Source organism: Morone saxatilis, unplaced genomic scaffold (assembly GCF_004916995.1).
Source record: "Morone saxatilis isolate NCDOM2014 unplaced genomic scaffold, NCSU_SB_2.0 Contig9, whole genome shotgun sequence".
Taxonomy (NCBI): domain Eukaryota; kingdom Metazoa; phylum Chordata; class Actinopteri; family Moronidae; genus Morone; species Morone saxatilis.
In genome coordinates, this window is record NW_023340268.1 from 1872538 (window position 1) to 1888764 (window position 16227).

At 40.8% G+C, this 16227-nt stretch overlaps 1 protein-coding gene across 1 annotated transcript in view; it reads right to left on the minus strand.

Annotated features, from left to right (window-relative positions):
* Positions 1-13197, minus strand: part of LOC118342707 (gamma-enolase) — a 27724-nt gene extending 14527 nt beyond the window's left edge. Inside the window, exons 1-2 of the mRNA XM_035681330.1 lie at positions 13122-13197; positions 2685-2770 (exon numbers count right to left, since the gene is read on the minus strand). Of these exons, the coding sequence (XP_035537223.1) occupies positions 2685-2769 (85 nt within the window). The 5' untranslated portion in view covers position 2770; positions 13122-13197. The remainder of the gene's footprint in view (positions 1-2684; positions 2771-13121) is intronic.
* Between the last annotated feature and the right edge of the window lie 3030 nt (positions 13198-16227).

Consider the following 16227-nt stretch of genomic DNA (forward strand, 5'->3'; position numbering starts at 1 on the left):
GGGTTATTACCAGGAAGATAAAACAAAACTAAAACCAAAAACCATAAAACAGATAAACTTATGGGGTAACTTTCAACTTTGTGGCTTTGAAAACAAAACAACAAACAAAAAAACCCCAAAACCATATATAATAAAACCCTTTTTAAAAAACCCCTTTTTTTTCCAGTAACCCCACGGGTTCTCGGTCAGTTAAAAGTTTCAGTGTACTTGAAACCCAACTCATCTTCCCAACTTCCTCAACCCCAATCTAAAAACCCCCAAAGTTACTTTCCCAAGGGCCCATTTCCACCCTTAACAAACAGATAAGGTGACAAGTCCATTTAAAACGGATGTTCCCCCCCCCTTTGGACACACCCCCAAAAAACACCCCCACCCCCAATAACGCGGGCAAGAGAGCAGATGGTAACCGCGAAAAGTTAGTTCCAAAAAGGAAACCCTAAATTTTCTCTTTTTAGGGATTCCCAGTCTTATGGGCATGGAAGAAAAGGGGCATTTCTGGCCCCAACATTCCTTTTCCTTAAATTTCTTCAACCCTTTTAGGCCTTGCCTTCATTAGTAAAACCCCCACCCCCCAACCCTTTTGCTTCACCATGGGTAGGTAGGGTCCCCAGCAAGTGGGAAGGAATATTCAATTGCTAAAACCCACACTCAAATTTGGGGTTCCTATTACCATTAATTTCATGGGATGGGGCTATGGGCGTTTTTGGGGGGATTAGGCAAAGCACCGGCCAGGGGACATCTCAGGGGAAAAATGGTGCGAGAGGCAACAGGACTGGGGAGTGTTTTGTTCTCCACCTCTGTTTTGGTTAATTGCCCCTCTCTCCCCTTCCTCTGCTTCCCTTCTCCCAGGTTTTCTTGTTCTGTGTTGCTGGGACGCCAGGCTTCAACAAGGTGGTTTTTCAAATGAGTAAGGGACTCTTCCTCAGGCTAGAAGTAATGGGACAACTCTTTTCAGCATCTTGTGTGGCCAGGATTAAGCTAACAACGGGAGGAAAAGGGGACCAGTACATCGCGGACATTAAGGATAACACTTCAGCAGAATCCTTGAAGGTAAACACAGAGTAAGCGACGAGAGAGGCGACCTGACTGTGTGGGGCCTGCACAAGATTCTGGACGGAGGAAAGGCCTCCGGGAGTATAGGTTCTGATGCTTCAGAAAAATAAGGCCCCCAAGACCTGTTTTAAAAATCTGCTGGGTTTTAGCCATAACTCTCTTTTTCCTCCCCAGCCCCCCCTTATCGATTAATACTGTTTACCACCGGTTTTTATTTGACATGCTATGTTGTTCTCCCTCTCCTCAGTGCTCTCTCTCTTTAAATTTTAAATTATGTCATCTTATTTTCGATTGTGTGTTCATCTGTTGTCACTTCTGCTTCTCACTAGAACTGTGTTGCTAATGGCAGTTTTTGTTTAGGATGTGTTCTCATTCTTTATATTTCGATGCCATTATCCCAGTTATTGTGTAGATCAAAAGGCACACAGGAAAGTGGGAATTATTTGTTTATCAAGTAAATGGGCAGGTGTGGTAAATGTTAAAGTAATTAAATGGATTTGGCTTGTCTGCTACGTGTTGTGGTTTTTGTTCCCAAGGGGGGGGATCAAAAAACTTGATTGGTGTTCTCCTCCTATGTATTTTGTTAAGTTCGCTACTAATGCAGGAGGCACAGATTCATGTTGGTTATTTCATAACAATACTTGTACAAAGATTTTTTTAATGGTGTCCACACTCAAAATGGTTGCTATCTACTCTTTCTTTTCGTATATTGAACAAAATATTCGCTTATGAGGATATCACATCGACTTAGATTCTCGACTTTCGGGTAAAAACGATCTTCTTATAGCTTATTTGTTATATTGTTAATCCTTTCTGTCGCTTTACCTAAGGTATTCCATTGATGACTACAAGAGAGCTCTAAGTGAAGACACTCGTTCTATCTGCTAGAGATAGGCGCTATGTCCTCTGATTATCAGTTTCTGGCAGATGTCTTTTAACTTCTAGGGCGCAGACGAGTTTCTGAGTTTAGTGTTTTGTCGTATCTTCGCTTTTCCTCATTAGGTCGACAGATTGCAATACCAAAGTATAAGAAAACAACTTACGTGGGCGGTTTTCACCTGGAAACACATGGAAGGGATCTCGGAATCCTCATCTTCAGATTAAGAATATGAACTTGTCTCTGGCAGGTACGAAGAGGAACAAATTACTAGGATCTTTATATTAGTGTGTTTTCTAGTACTGATGATATAGGCTATACTAATGATAGGGAGTATTCGATTAGGTATACCCAATAGATTCTCCTAAATGTTACACATTGGACCTTCAAAAACACACTTTTATTTGGGAATATGCACCATATATGCACAATATTACCTAAAACATGCATTTCTCAACAATAAATCTGATATTACACCAGTAAGTAAAAAGTTATTATCTCAGTGGGAATATAAAACCTACAAGAAGCCCAAGTCTTCCCTTAACTGAGAATTGATTGATCTGGACAGGGGTCAAATGAAGGTTGTTTGATGTCAGAAACAATTTAAAATTACAGCAGAGATGCTGTTGCGCTGCCAAGATTTCTTAGCACTTTTTGGCAAATTTCTGACATGATGAATCTGAGCAGACATCATCCCGGTGAACATTGTTATTTTGTTCCTCTGATATTTGCAGACAGGCTCGACAGCGGTCACCTTTCTCTGTGCGAAGGTCCACTTCCACAGTGGGGTTTCCCCGGGAGTCCAAGATCTCCCTGGCAACGATGCTGACGATCGACATCCTGAGAGACACAGAGAGGAAAAGAGGCTGCGTTATTATTGCTTTACCTTGTAATATGTATTGTGAATCCTGTTGGAAATACGGTTCATTTCTGACACTTATATTGGAGGATATGTCAGCTTCAGATTGAACTGAAAAAAGAGGGAGACCGATAACAGACACAGAGATGTCATGGGTAAAAATATCTATTTTTATATTGTACACACAAAGAGCAACCTGTCAGGGGAGACGAGAAACATCACTGCAGATTCCCTGTGAAAATCAAAGCTCGCCACAGAGGACTGGGTTGTCTCACGCACTCATATAAACACACACTGCAGTTACTGTTTCTGGAAGCGGGTTGCAGCAAAAGAGTAAATTATGCATCCGTTTGCCACTGCTTTCATCCAGGCTGGCAAATACCACTGGTTGGGATTTGGTAAGGTGATATTCTATATTGTTCTTATTCTCTGAAAACCAACAATGAACTGATTCTACTGTAAGTATTGTGTCCCAAAACTATTAAAACACATAAATGAGTCACACTGTTGCACTGGGTGACCTGGTCCTTTATTACCATGAACACACACTGTACTTTACTTTGGCTCAATCACAAAAACACCGTCCAGATGCAGGAAACAATCATTATGGCACCAAATGTGGATAAATGCAACAATATATTTTTGAGCAAGATTTCCAACTTGAGTGAATTTCTGCCCAAGTTATACTTCAGACATTATTTCCTTCATGAGTTAAGGTTATGTAGCCAGTGCTAATTAGATTTAGATTTAGGAAATTAAAATCAGTAAAATGTTTGAGAATTCTGCCATTTTTGCTTCTTTGCATCGTCAAAGTCATAATAAAATACAATTCCTGCCAGGCGTAATACACCCCAGTGCCAGGGGTGAAAGAAAATGTACTGTAGTGGCTTATTTGTTTGTGTACTTGGTGTGTCTGCAGCTGCAGGAGGTCAGAGCCTCAGAGAGCTCCAGGTCCAGAGAGCTGACAGGTATATGCTCTGTGTCAGGGGGGTGTGGGTGGTGTGGTTGCTCCCAGCAGTACAGAAAAATGATGGGGGTTATAGTGAATGTTAAATGCTGATGGTGACTCTGCCACTCACTGAGGAATCTCCACCTATAGTGAGGTGTGTGGGGGTTTTCTGCTGTCTTTGACAAGAATCCCTCCCACAGTTGTGTCTGCAGAGCCTCATTCAGCTCAAAATGTCTGACGACTTTGAGAGCGAACGTGCTGTTGTTGAACCTAGACCAGACTGTCTCGTACATTTTTACTAAGTACTTTTACTTGGGTACAATTTTCCAGTATTCTTTCCATCCCTGCCCAAAGCAGTAGTAACTGTCTTTTTATTTGCTGCTCCTATTCCTTTGCATTATAAATGTACTGTTACTTTTCCTTCAAGGGAAAGTGAAGTGTATCTTCACATGACTCTAAAACAACCCAACTCTGCTTCTCCTCATCAGATGCAACCTCACAACTGCAGAGATGGCACAGTGCTGTCAATCAGAGGCTACAGTTTATTCTTTTTGAATAATCTTAATGAAATTAATGTCAACTGGCATGCAACACTTCCTTCTCTATTCACAGTCCAACCTCCCAGTGTTATGTTCCACTCCAAGCACCAAGCTAAACAAGAAATAAACTGGATTATAACTATAAAATGCTGTTTCCTTATGGCTCAAAGAGTTTAGCTGCAGTTTGTGCACTGAATGATCAGCTAGCACGCCAGAGTCCTGCCACACCCCACTGGATATTCACTGCACTTTTGTAATCACACTCTCTTTAAAATCCACTTTTAACTGGTTTAATAAGGGCAAAGAAAACAAGAAAAGAGGTTTTGGGGGTACATTTTTCCACAATCTTCTTTCTACCGCTGCTGTTTACTGCTGTTGCTTCTTCTCTCCCGGGAGAGACAGCTCGGAAAATCCTGCAGCGCTAATGCAGGAAAGAGGCACCTCTGGGTGCCATTCGACACTCTGAAAAACAGCTCGACCACAAGAGCATTCACCCAAGTAGGTTAGTACATGGCAGCACAGAGGCTATGTTTTTTTTAAAATCAGAAATCGCCCACCAAGGAACAACATTTTATGATTTTAGGGCACCTTTATAAAGTATTGCATTTTATGTTTTTGCTTATTGCTAAAACTGTATATTTTATGCACTAACATAAAATATAAGTGACACAAGCTCATCGACTAAGTGAGTTTTGGAAAACATCTCTTGAACTGACACTTGATCAAAATTCTTTTTAATAACCTTGTTATTATTCACAAGAAATAAAATATTACAAATTATAAAATGTTATTCTATCATCAGTGATTGTCGGCTAGGTTAGCAGATATCATTCTAAACTTCAGGAATGCTACTACCTCTGTAAACATATATTTTTTCTCACTGTGTGCATATATAAATATAACAAAGTCATATGTACATTCACAAAAGGCTTACAGTAAAGATTAATATGACATTTGGCCTCCTGAAACTGCTGTTATGTTAAATCTGGTGCAGTGACTTCCTGTTTACAAAGATGTTGGCCAGCAAACGATGGAAAACTTTACAGATTTCATAAGTTTTAATGGTGCAATCCCATTTAGTAAATCACTAGTTTGAAACGAGCTGGTTAGTAAGAACGTACAAATAGCTCGACCCCAATCGTGTATATACATACTCAGGTCAGATAATCTCAAGGCCAGAATTCAGATATGGATTTAATTAAACAGCATTTGAATGTTGCTCTATGTCCAGAACAAACTCATTTCACTGTGCACTCCACTTGTAATGAATAACATAAAAGGACTGGTTTCTCCTTTGTTTCTCACAGTGAGAGACCGAACTGCTCCACATGACAAGATTTAAAACGCATTAATTTTGTCTGACAATGCATTTGAAATTTCTGTATCACCACAACAGCATTAATGTACAAGAACCTGAAGGCCAAACCATTAAGAGCTCCGTCCTTATTGTCATTTCACTATCATCCATGCTAATCTCCTCTGTGGGTGTTTTCCCTCTTCATCCTCATTGATATTCCAGGCACGCAGCGCTGCAACGATATGTCAAAAAAGGCCTTTTATGCTGTCCTCGTCTCTGTACTGTATGAATACTTTATCGATCTGTGAGGAGCTAAATCTGGCTTGTTGCTAGCTTGCAGAAACCTGTCACTGTACTGTCCTCTCAGACGTAACAGGCTCAGTAGAGGGTGTGCTAACTGTTGGTGACACTTTTCTCATTTAGTGTGCATTCATTAATGAAAAACTATATAGTGCGTTGCCTACAGAGAGCCAGATGTATCGTTTGAAGTCAGATCTATGGGGAAACTGCATTTTAGAACTTACAATGATTCTTATATAGTGCTCTCACTTATAATTACAATGTCCTAATTTTATTGCAGTGTACATTGTCTATATGGATGGAATAATGTGTGTGGAACTATGTGGCGCCCTGATTGACAACAACATTTAAAAATTGCACATCATTTTAAAGAGATTGCCGACCTTATTTAGAGCTTCTTCACAGCAGACATTTTTCATCAGCAAGGTGTGCACATATAAACAAATAATAACATTAATTATGGCTCAGTTTCATTAATAAGTGCCAGTAAGCCAATATGTACGGAAGCCAAGAACGGCCATGGATTTTTAATTTTTTTTAATACACTGTTATATCGTGATAACATCGTGATGACTTAGTGGTATGGCTCGGGGATATAAACAAAGATCGTTTGTCTGTGAGTAGACTAATTAAGTTAATCATATGTGTGTGTCTTGACTTGGTCAACCTACAAGATGCGGCCACAACGGCTTCCAGTCAAGTAAACAAACTAACGTAAAGTGTAACTTAGCCGGTCGGCTACAGCTACGAGCCAGTGGGCAACGGAAGCGTTTTGTGCAGCTTCGTTTAGCCAAATGGTTGTGTTTTTCTAGGAGTAACAGAATTAGGCATCCGAGATAACAAATTAATTATTTCGTAAGCCGTTCGTGGCAGCGGATTAGTTTACAGTCCAGACGAATACATTATTAATTCATTTGTTATCACGAGAAAACAAACTTTGTTACCTCGAGATAACGAATTAATAAATCGTTTTCACGAGATAACAGTGCATAAAAAAAAATCCATGGCCGTTCTCGGCTTCCGTAAATATGCACATTACATTTGCAGGAGTCTTGCACACAAACTTGACATGACCATACAGATTCACTGTATGCTGTACAAACAGAAACATCTACATCACAGTTAATGCTGCCTCTGTCTTCTTCAATGTCTTTAAGATATCCTGTACAGGCCGCTCATGGCCACTTTTATTTCTTCTTTATTGCTTGAGTGGTGATGATAATAATTCTTTAATTTCACATTATGGGTGTCCTTTCAAATGTGAAATCATTCAGAGTATCCTGTTCATTTTATGTCCTTTCTTCTAACTTTCCTTCATTCCCGTTTGCTCCTACATGCTTTGAACCCATTAAAAATCCTTTCTAGGGTCTATGCACAGTGGTCTGATGTAAATATCTATCTTTAAATAATCTTCCCTGCTGTTTTGTAACACTAGAACCTGACAGACAACACACATATGTGCATATTTTTGCATATTAAAACAGCATTCAGACCATCTGAAACTACTGCAATTATGTTTAGGATACATGTAATGTTATTTTCTTGTCTTATTATCTCTATAATTTCCCTTTGGTGTTTGACCTAAAAGCAAACATTCTGTTTATGTAAGACCTTCCTGAAGACATTAAATGCTACACATTTCTAGTCTCCCTGTCACCTTTCATCTCCTCTTCCGGGACATAAATTCCCCCCTGTGAGTTGCTTTTAACCTGCCAGAAAATCACATTACTCCCCCCTGTCTTTTGTTTTTTTCTTCCTGTCCTCTGACTCCTTCCCTCAGCACTCCTCTATCATACGTGATCCTTCTGAGCAACTCAGGAACATTTCCATCCATTTTCACAGCAGCTCTGAAGCCCTGTCCCCCCCTCACTGTTGGTCGATTACAACGTCGACAACCTACGAATTTATGCTTATTCAGTTCTTACACTCATTGTAAGTCGCAGGGGATAAAAGCGTCAGCAAAATGTATAAACGGTGCTCAGCATAAGAAAGAGCAGATAAGGTGCCTGACTCGCCGCCAGCACACAGAAACTTCCACAAACGGAGAGTCAGGGGGATCGATGCGTGGGTGATTTTCTCCACTGGCCTATATTAATTTTATGGCTTTTTTTCTCTCTCTCTCTTTTTTGTTGCTGTTTTGAAAGCCCCACCCTAGAGTACTGCAGTTTTCCAAACAGGTCCTCCTGAGGGTGGAGCAGCAGTATAAAGCACGCCTGCCAAGACTGTTACATCAAAAAATTCTGCATTTGTTCATGATCACATCAACACAGCAGGCAGTTTGACAGTGAATATGTTAAATATAGTTTCCTACCCTAATTCAATTTTAGTCAGTGAATGTATAAATGCCACATGGGCCTTAATATCGGTATGATACATTCAATCCTATTTCAAACAAAGTCTACAGCCATGCTAGCAGCTCTATAAGGCTGCAGTAGTGTTTTGAGCTATATGCTAATGTCAGCATGCAACATAGGCTACTGATGGGAATGTATTTGGTCATAAAAAAGCAGCAAACAAACCTCTGTGGCTGGCAAATGAAGCCAACATGGAAGTAACAAAAACTGTTCCTCTAATGGCCACTAGAGGCTGGCTACCGAAGTGAGTCAATCACCATAAGCCCCAATATTAAAATGCTAAACTTTAAAGCAGAAACAAAGGCCTGGTACAACACGTTAATTTCTCCGTTCATGACAACTGTACAGGGGTGAATTTCTTTGGCTACGTGTGTGAGTTAATTTAACTAAGGGTGCTGTTCTTCTAATGGCCTGTAGGTGCTGTCTCAGATAATTGTCTGCCTATGTTGAAGTGACTGAAAAAACTCCAAACCTTTCTTCACAAAGTTATTTTCAACAAGTCTTCGGGGGGAAATGTTTTTGTTGCTATAATGTTTGTGTTGGTGGTTAATCACAAAATGTTCATTTAGAAGATATTACAGTTCAAAGATGGGTCATTTTGAGAAAGGTGTTACGGGAAGAACTGTGGGTGACATTCAGTATTTTCCATTTTGACTTCTGTACAATCGATGTCAAAATTTTGATGACTACAGCACAGAGAAATGTGAGGCCGTCTATCTTCCATCACAATCTATTCATGAACATAACAGCTTTAGAGTCATTTAGGGTCATTGTCATGGAGTGTAGAACGTTAAAGGGACATTGAAGTATCTGTGAGCCGAAAATCTGTAATTATAACTAGGAAGAAGCCAGAGTTAACAAACATCTACAGAAATCCTGCAGATCAGAGACAGATAAACTAGTTTTTTAGTAATTCAACAGAGACTATCATCAACATTTTGCGTTGTCATGCTCAATAACATAAGTGCAAATTCAAGGTAACTTACTGTACTGTATTTGTTCTACCCTACAGTACATAAAGTAGTTCAAATTAGCTCAACCTTGAGCATCTACAGCACCAAAATGCAACACACACATTCATCCAAAAACATCATATATAATAAAGTACGGACCATTTTTTGATACTTTAAAGCAGTAGAATAATTTTTTGTGTAGCCCCTGTGGACAAAATCTGTATTTCCACCGCCTCGTTCCATCTGATTGATGGGAATCCGACTGAATCCACCCCGGTGGCAGGCAAAACAATTCAGAAATAGGCAATCTTCTCACTTGTGTGCTTATGTAGGTCATATATATTTCATAACCAGTTAAAAACTCCTTGTAGTACAGTTAGGTAAATTTTGCTGCTCACATTTAAATACTAATACGAAGTACTTTTACTTGTAGTAGAGTATTTTCAGGTTGGTAATAGTACTTTAACTGAAGTAAAGGATGTAAATATTTCTTCCACCACTTGCTATTTTAATGTCAGTCATGTGTGCGTGACACCAGCACACTCATCTCATATCCATAAACACATGTTCCTCCTTTCCAATCTGTCCCCATTATCAGAGAGTTCATCTCATAACTCTCATCTCCATCCCTCTCTCCTCTCTCTTTCTCCATCTCTGTCTGTGTCTCTCACCCCGGTGCTGTTTGTGCACGTTGCTTTGAGTTACGTAAGCTCTACAGCAGCGGCAGCAGCAGCAGCAGCAGAGAGAGAGGGAGGACACCCATGAACGCACCACACCACACCTACCAGAGACTGCAGTGCTCAGCAGAAAATATATCAGCACTGAAAAACACACGCGAGTGGGCGAGCCAGGGAGAGAGTGAATGAGGGAGACAGGGATGAAGGCACGCAAGGAGAGAGAACAGGGAGGACGGCATATGTATTCTCATTATAACTCTGTATGTGGATGTACAGAAAATGATAAAGGCTATGAAGATGGAGGGAAAGAGAGGAAGGAAGGAAGGAAGGAAGGAAGAAAGGAAGAAAGAGGCAAATGCAGGTAGATTAAGAAAGAGAGAGGAGAGGAAGTAGAAAATTATGCAAAGACGAAACGAGAGAAGAGAGAAAGGCAAGGAATCATAAAGCGAGAAAGACAAAATGGGTTGAAAGATGGATAGAAATCTCTTTTCAGTTAGATTCTTGTAGATTAAAGTGGCACTCCACCGACTTCTCTCATCTTGAGAAGTATTACTCAGACTGTAAAAACAGTGTTTTGTGTGGCTCTGAAGGGAGTCTGAAAAAATAACCCAAATGATGTCATCATGGTGAACTCAGCTTCAGAGTCTTTAGAGCAGAGAGTTTTACATAATGCGGCACAGAGATTGAAAGATGTGTCCATTTACACAGCAAAATGGTCAAACAAAGGTGTATTATGAAAGGTGTAGGACCCTGTGTGTGGAGCTTGACCAACAGACTAAACATCAGGAGATCCTCCACTCCTTGACCCACTTTCACCAGTCTGTCTCCTGCAAACTCAGCAGAGTAAACCCTTTAAGTTTCATCAGATGAATACATATTTATGAAAGCGCTTCTCAGAATTTGCTCTGGGAACGTACATTTCGTTTTAATCTCTAAGTAAGCAACCCAGTTGTTGTTTTTTTTTGAAGTGTAAGATTGCTTAAAGTTCAAATAAATTGCTGACTAATAAATAACTAATAAAGTTATTTTAATGATATCCTCAACTTTACACCACGCAGAAACACAGACGTCTCCTGGATAACTGTAGGTTTATGTTATGGCCGTCACTTGAAATTATTTCTGTGAGTTTGGTATGTCTAATGACACTAAATACTACAATACCCATGAGCCTCAGCCACTGTTCCTTTGTAGAAATGCCAATCAGAGCTGCTGCGAGCTCAGAAAGGTTCATTTTTGCACAATAGTTGCTGAATTCATTCAGAACTGACCCAGAATTCAGAAGTAAACTGTAGTTAACTACCTGACAACTGAACTCACACCATCCACAAAAAGCTCATAGCTGGACCTTATCTGGAGTTATCATTTTATCAGACAGAAGTATAAAGCACTGTATGTATTGCGTGGTATACAAACCCTAAGCTGTTGTCTGCACACACAAAATAATTTGAAGCTCTGTGATTAGATTTCTGTACAGGAATGTACCTTCACTTCTCTCCTCACATTTTTGTACACACTGGCTTGAACCTTTGATACTTTTATTTAAAAAAACATTTTTTTTCTGACCGAGTTGTTTTGTTGTTCATCTTTTTTACTGACTACGCAGACATGGCATTCAGCCTGGACGTCTGAAACAACTCCCAACTCTCTGTAGAGCTTAATAAAGCAAAAGAAATAATAAAGCCACTACAGCCCACACATGCAATTTAGAAAAGGCAAAAGATCAATTTTAGAATTTTGAGAGTCAGTATTGGATCATTCAAGTGAAAATCGTGATTAATCTTACCCAGGCTGAGAAAATATATGTGATGAGAAAAGAAGAGAGACATAGGGGATGGAGAAAGAGAGAGGGAGAGACAAATGGAGACAAGGAAGAATAAAGAGCAAAAGACAGAAAGGAGGAATGAGTGGTGAAAGGTGGATTTATATATAAATATATGCAAAGTGAAAGAGAGAGAGAGAATGGCCAGGAGGAAGGAGAGAGAGAGAAAGGGAGAGAGAGAGGGAGAGAGAGGGAAAGAGAGAGAGAGAGAGGGAGTGAGTGATGGAGGACGAAATGGAGAGCGAGTGGAAATGAGGCAGGGCGAGAGAGATAGAGAGACAAAGAGGAGAGAGAGAGATAAATAATTAAATGACCCTATTTGGCTGAAGAAGAGAAGAGAAATGGAGGGATGAAGAGAGGGAGGAGGAAGATGAAGAGGGGGAACAGAAGGCTCATCATTGCACGTATGGCAGACACACACACACACACAGAGGAAGTGGAGCAGTCTCACACATGCTAATAATGTGTCCACATTTTAATACACACATATAGCTTCAACTTGCAATTATCACAAGTACTCTGACACACAAACACACACACACACTTCACATCCACCCACACATCACACAGAGTGCCAAAAGATGAAACACACACACATAAATACACACATTTCTGTGCCTTCTATGTTAAATATTAACTATCTCACAAACACTTATAGCGGGGACATAACTGACTCAATGCTCCTGCTGCCAAAACACACATAAACAAACACACACACACACACACACACACACACATACTGAATGCTTTCCTACCAGGTTACACACAAACACACACACATGCTGCCATATTAAAAAACATTAACCATCAAACACGCACACACACACACACACACACACAGTTGTCCAAATAATATTGTCATAGCCAAAACACACATAAACACACACTTGACAGTAATTTTCGATGAAATAAAAAAAATGCATGCAGGAAAATCACACACACACACACACACACACACACCTTCTATGTTAAAACACATCAACCATCTAAAACACACACACGATACACCAAGGACTCGACCGTAATTGACTGCATGATCCCATCTCACACACACACACACATATTCCTGTGCCTGCCATATTAAAACACATAAACCATCTAACACACACACACACACTTGACTGCAGGGTCTTCTCATACATACATATATACACATACCTATACTGTATATGCACATACACACACACACACATATAGCCATTTCCCAAGGAATCAGAGAAAAAGCATGAAGCAAAATCACACACACACACACACACACACATACAGTAACATCTACAACTGGAGCATTTCCATCTTACACACTCACACATGCAGCACCATTCTGCATCCTTCCTGCACTGAGCAGCAGCCAATCAATATGAGATCAGAGAAAAATATAATGGATGTAAAAACACAAAACCTCTTGAGTGGATGAAAAGAGGAAGAGAGGATTTCCTGCCTTTACCTGCCGCCTGTGTGTGTGTGTGCTCTGCCTTTCACGGCGACCGAGAAAATACTGGAGAGGCAGAGCGAGAGAGAGGGAGGGAGAGGAAAACAGGAGGGGAGGAGGGGAGGGGGGGTGAGATGTGTGACAGAGGGGGGAGGGGAGATGACTCAGAGGGAGATGGAGAGAGGAAGAGGAGGAGAAGAGGAGGGTTAATTAAAAAGGAGGAGATGGACGAAGGGGTGGGATGAAGGGATAAGAACGGGGTGCAGAGGCTCGTCGCCCGACAGAGGAGGTAAAAATAGATGAAGGGAGGACCGGTTCTCTCTTTCTCTCTCTGTGTGTCTCCCTGTCTTCCTCTCTGGTGCTGCAGTGGGGTTCAGTCGATGTATATACAGTTACATAATCCATCCTTCTCCACCACACTCAGACATGATGATGCTCTGTGTGTGTGTGTGTGTGTGTGTGTGAGCATTTAACCACACAGGCACTGAAAACAATGCAGCAGCAGAACTCCCTTTGAAAGCAGAGAAAGTGTTGTGCTATAACCATCAAATATGCCATCAAATTATCAATTTATTTCGATTTGTCGGGCTACCTGCTCGGTCCTGTGTGGCCGCTGATACTGAGTGTACCCTTGAGCCAGGCACTTAACCCCAAGTGTGCTACAAGGTAAGTGATAACCCAAAAGGCCAGATGAAAAAGAACATCCTAAATAAACAATCCCTGCATGACATAAAGTCAAATCTGTAGTTTCAAACATTTTTGGAGTGAGATAAGGAGTGTGACATCAATCTCATGTCTGTGTGTTAAGGTACAGAGCTGGAATTAGCCTAGCTTAGCATGAAGTTTTGAGGCACGGTGCCACACTATTGTGTCGACAGCCCATTATTCCAAAACCGAAAAACAAAATCCAACTGCTCCTAAGGTCTGCTGTTCTGAGAATACTCTCTCTGATATCACCAACTCACGGACATAACTTAACTGATGTAACTAACATACTTATTTTAACAGAAACTATGATCTTTATGATGTAACTAAGTGGTTTTGGTGCATAAATCTAACCAAACTGCCAGCGTCATTGTTACATTGAGGAAAAAGGTCACCTTTTCCTTTCATCCTCTCCTGCACGTCCAAAGACACTGAGATATTAAGGGCAAAAACACTCCAGGGAGAGTAAAACAGGCCTTAGAGCTGTGGGCTTTTGTTTTCGGAATAACTGGCTGTTGGACAAACGGGCTCTCGGTCCGATGGGACATACTGGGGTTTCAGTATAAAGGGCCATCAGAACAATGAGCGGTCCTCTGAGGTGGGAAACAGCTGCCCATCCAAAAGGTAAATATACACCTATTACCACTTCTAAAGCTCGATAAACTAACAGGCAATTAACATACAGCTAATTTGTTCAATTTGTACACAAACGTAATTCCAATTTGAGTGTTTTTGGTGGTGTTACAGGAGCTCTTTCTTGGTGAGCAACAGCCAGACGCAGTGACTCAGCACAGCTTCCCAAAGACTTGCCATCACATTGCGGTTGCCAGGTTTTCTGTCATCGTGCCTGTACAGAGGCCAAAACCAGCATTTAGCGACCATATCTGGCAACCCGCACTATAGCTATAGACACAACAAAGAAGTAATGGGCAGATGGAGAACCAATCAAAAATCAAAGCCTCACAGATGCTAAAGTTGTGCCTGTTAAAGTATTTTTTGCATTGAAAATCAGTTTTTAGAAACTAACAAATTCTCAGTATATGAAAGAGCTTGTAGCAGACTGAATGCCATTTCTTTTCACTTTCGCTGTCTAACACTGACATTGTGTTCATGTTTTCTTGTTGGGAAGGGGGGTATTTTATTTTGTTTTGCCCCAACAAATAATAAATAATAAATGTCTTATTTTTTTTTTTTTTTTGCTTGGTTTTATCATGGTTACGAATGTTAATATCCGTTACTGGGTAACAAAGCGTGAAACAGACATACTGCATTGTTGTGTACTGACTTGAAGGACCAGTGTGTAAGATTTAGTGGCATCTAGTGGTGAAGTTGCAGATTGCAACAAACTGGATACTGCTGTTGGAGAAATTACTGTATGGTCATCAGGAACTGGTATTTTCTGCAGCCATGTCTCAAAGGATTACAGCAGTTGCACTAATATAATCAATAATATGTTATAGGAATTATAACTTATCACTTAATATGTAGGAAAATTATGATTTATTGTTGGTAAAAGGCTAGAGTCAGAACCTCACGCACAATATACAACATCCTGTTTGGCAGTTACAGTAAACCGACTGTGTTTCAGACGAGTTCTGTGCATTTTGTTCCTTTGTTCACTGCAAAATCATGTTGAGCTGCATCCTTGCTGCTCTAAAAACAGACTGGTGGAGTTGTTAATGCCGACTGGAGGGTGACACTGATACACATTGACAGGGCAACGGGGTGAAGCCAGTGTGTGTGTTCATGCCTTTGTGTGTTAACTTTGTGTACGATAAAATATCTCTGCATGGGCGAGTATTGTCTTGGTGTACCAGTTTCTGTATTTATGTGTGTTTCTGTACACTCGGGCGCACCTGTGTGCCCGTTTCTGGATGTGTGTGTGTGTGTGTGTGTGAGTGTGAGTGTGTGAGATAATCTATAATTAAATTCCTGAGTTTAATGGGATTATCTTTGGGAGACAAGCAGCACAACGTCCTTGACATCCATCCCCCTGGTTAGTCACGGGTGAGCAACTGATAGATACAGACACACATACAGAGAGAGGGCAAGATGAAGAGGGGGTGAGAGAGAGGGAGAGAGCAAGAGGGAAAGATGAAGAGGGAGTGAGAGAGAGAGAGAGAGAGAGAAGAGAGAAACCAGGAGGCAGCAACAAAGAGAAGAGGAAGGGATAAAAAGAGCAGTGAGGAGAGATCAAAGTGCGATGAAATGCTTGTGAAGTGAGAGAAAGAGAGAGGCCATCCGGAGGGAAGGGTAACGGAGAAGTGCCTTGCATTGTAATTATCTCATTTTCTGCTGCGTTACCACTGAAGGTCGACTGGTCTTTCCCTCAGCGATCCCTCTCCACCTCCAGCACACCACGGCCAGCCAGGCCAGCCAAAACAAGCACTTCTCATCCCTATTAAAGAGATAATGC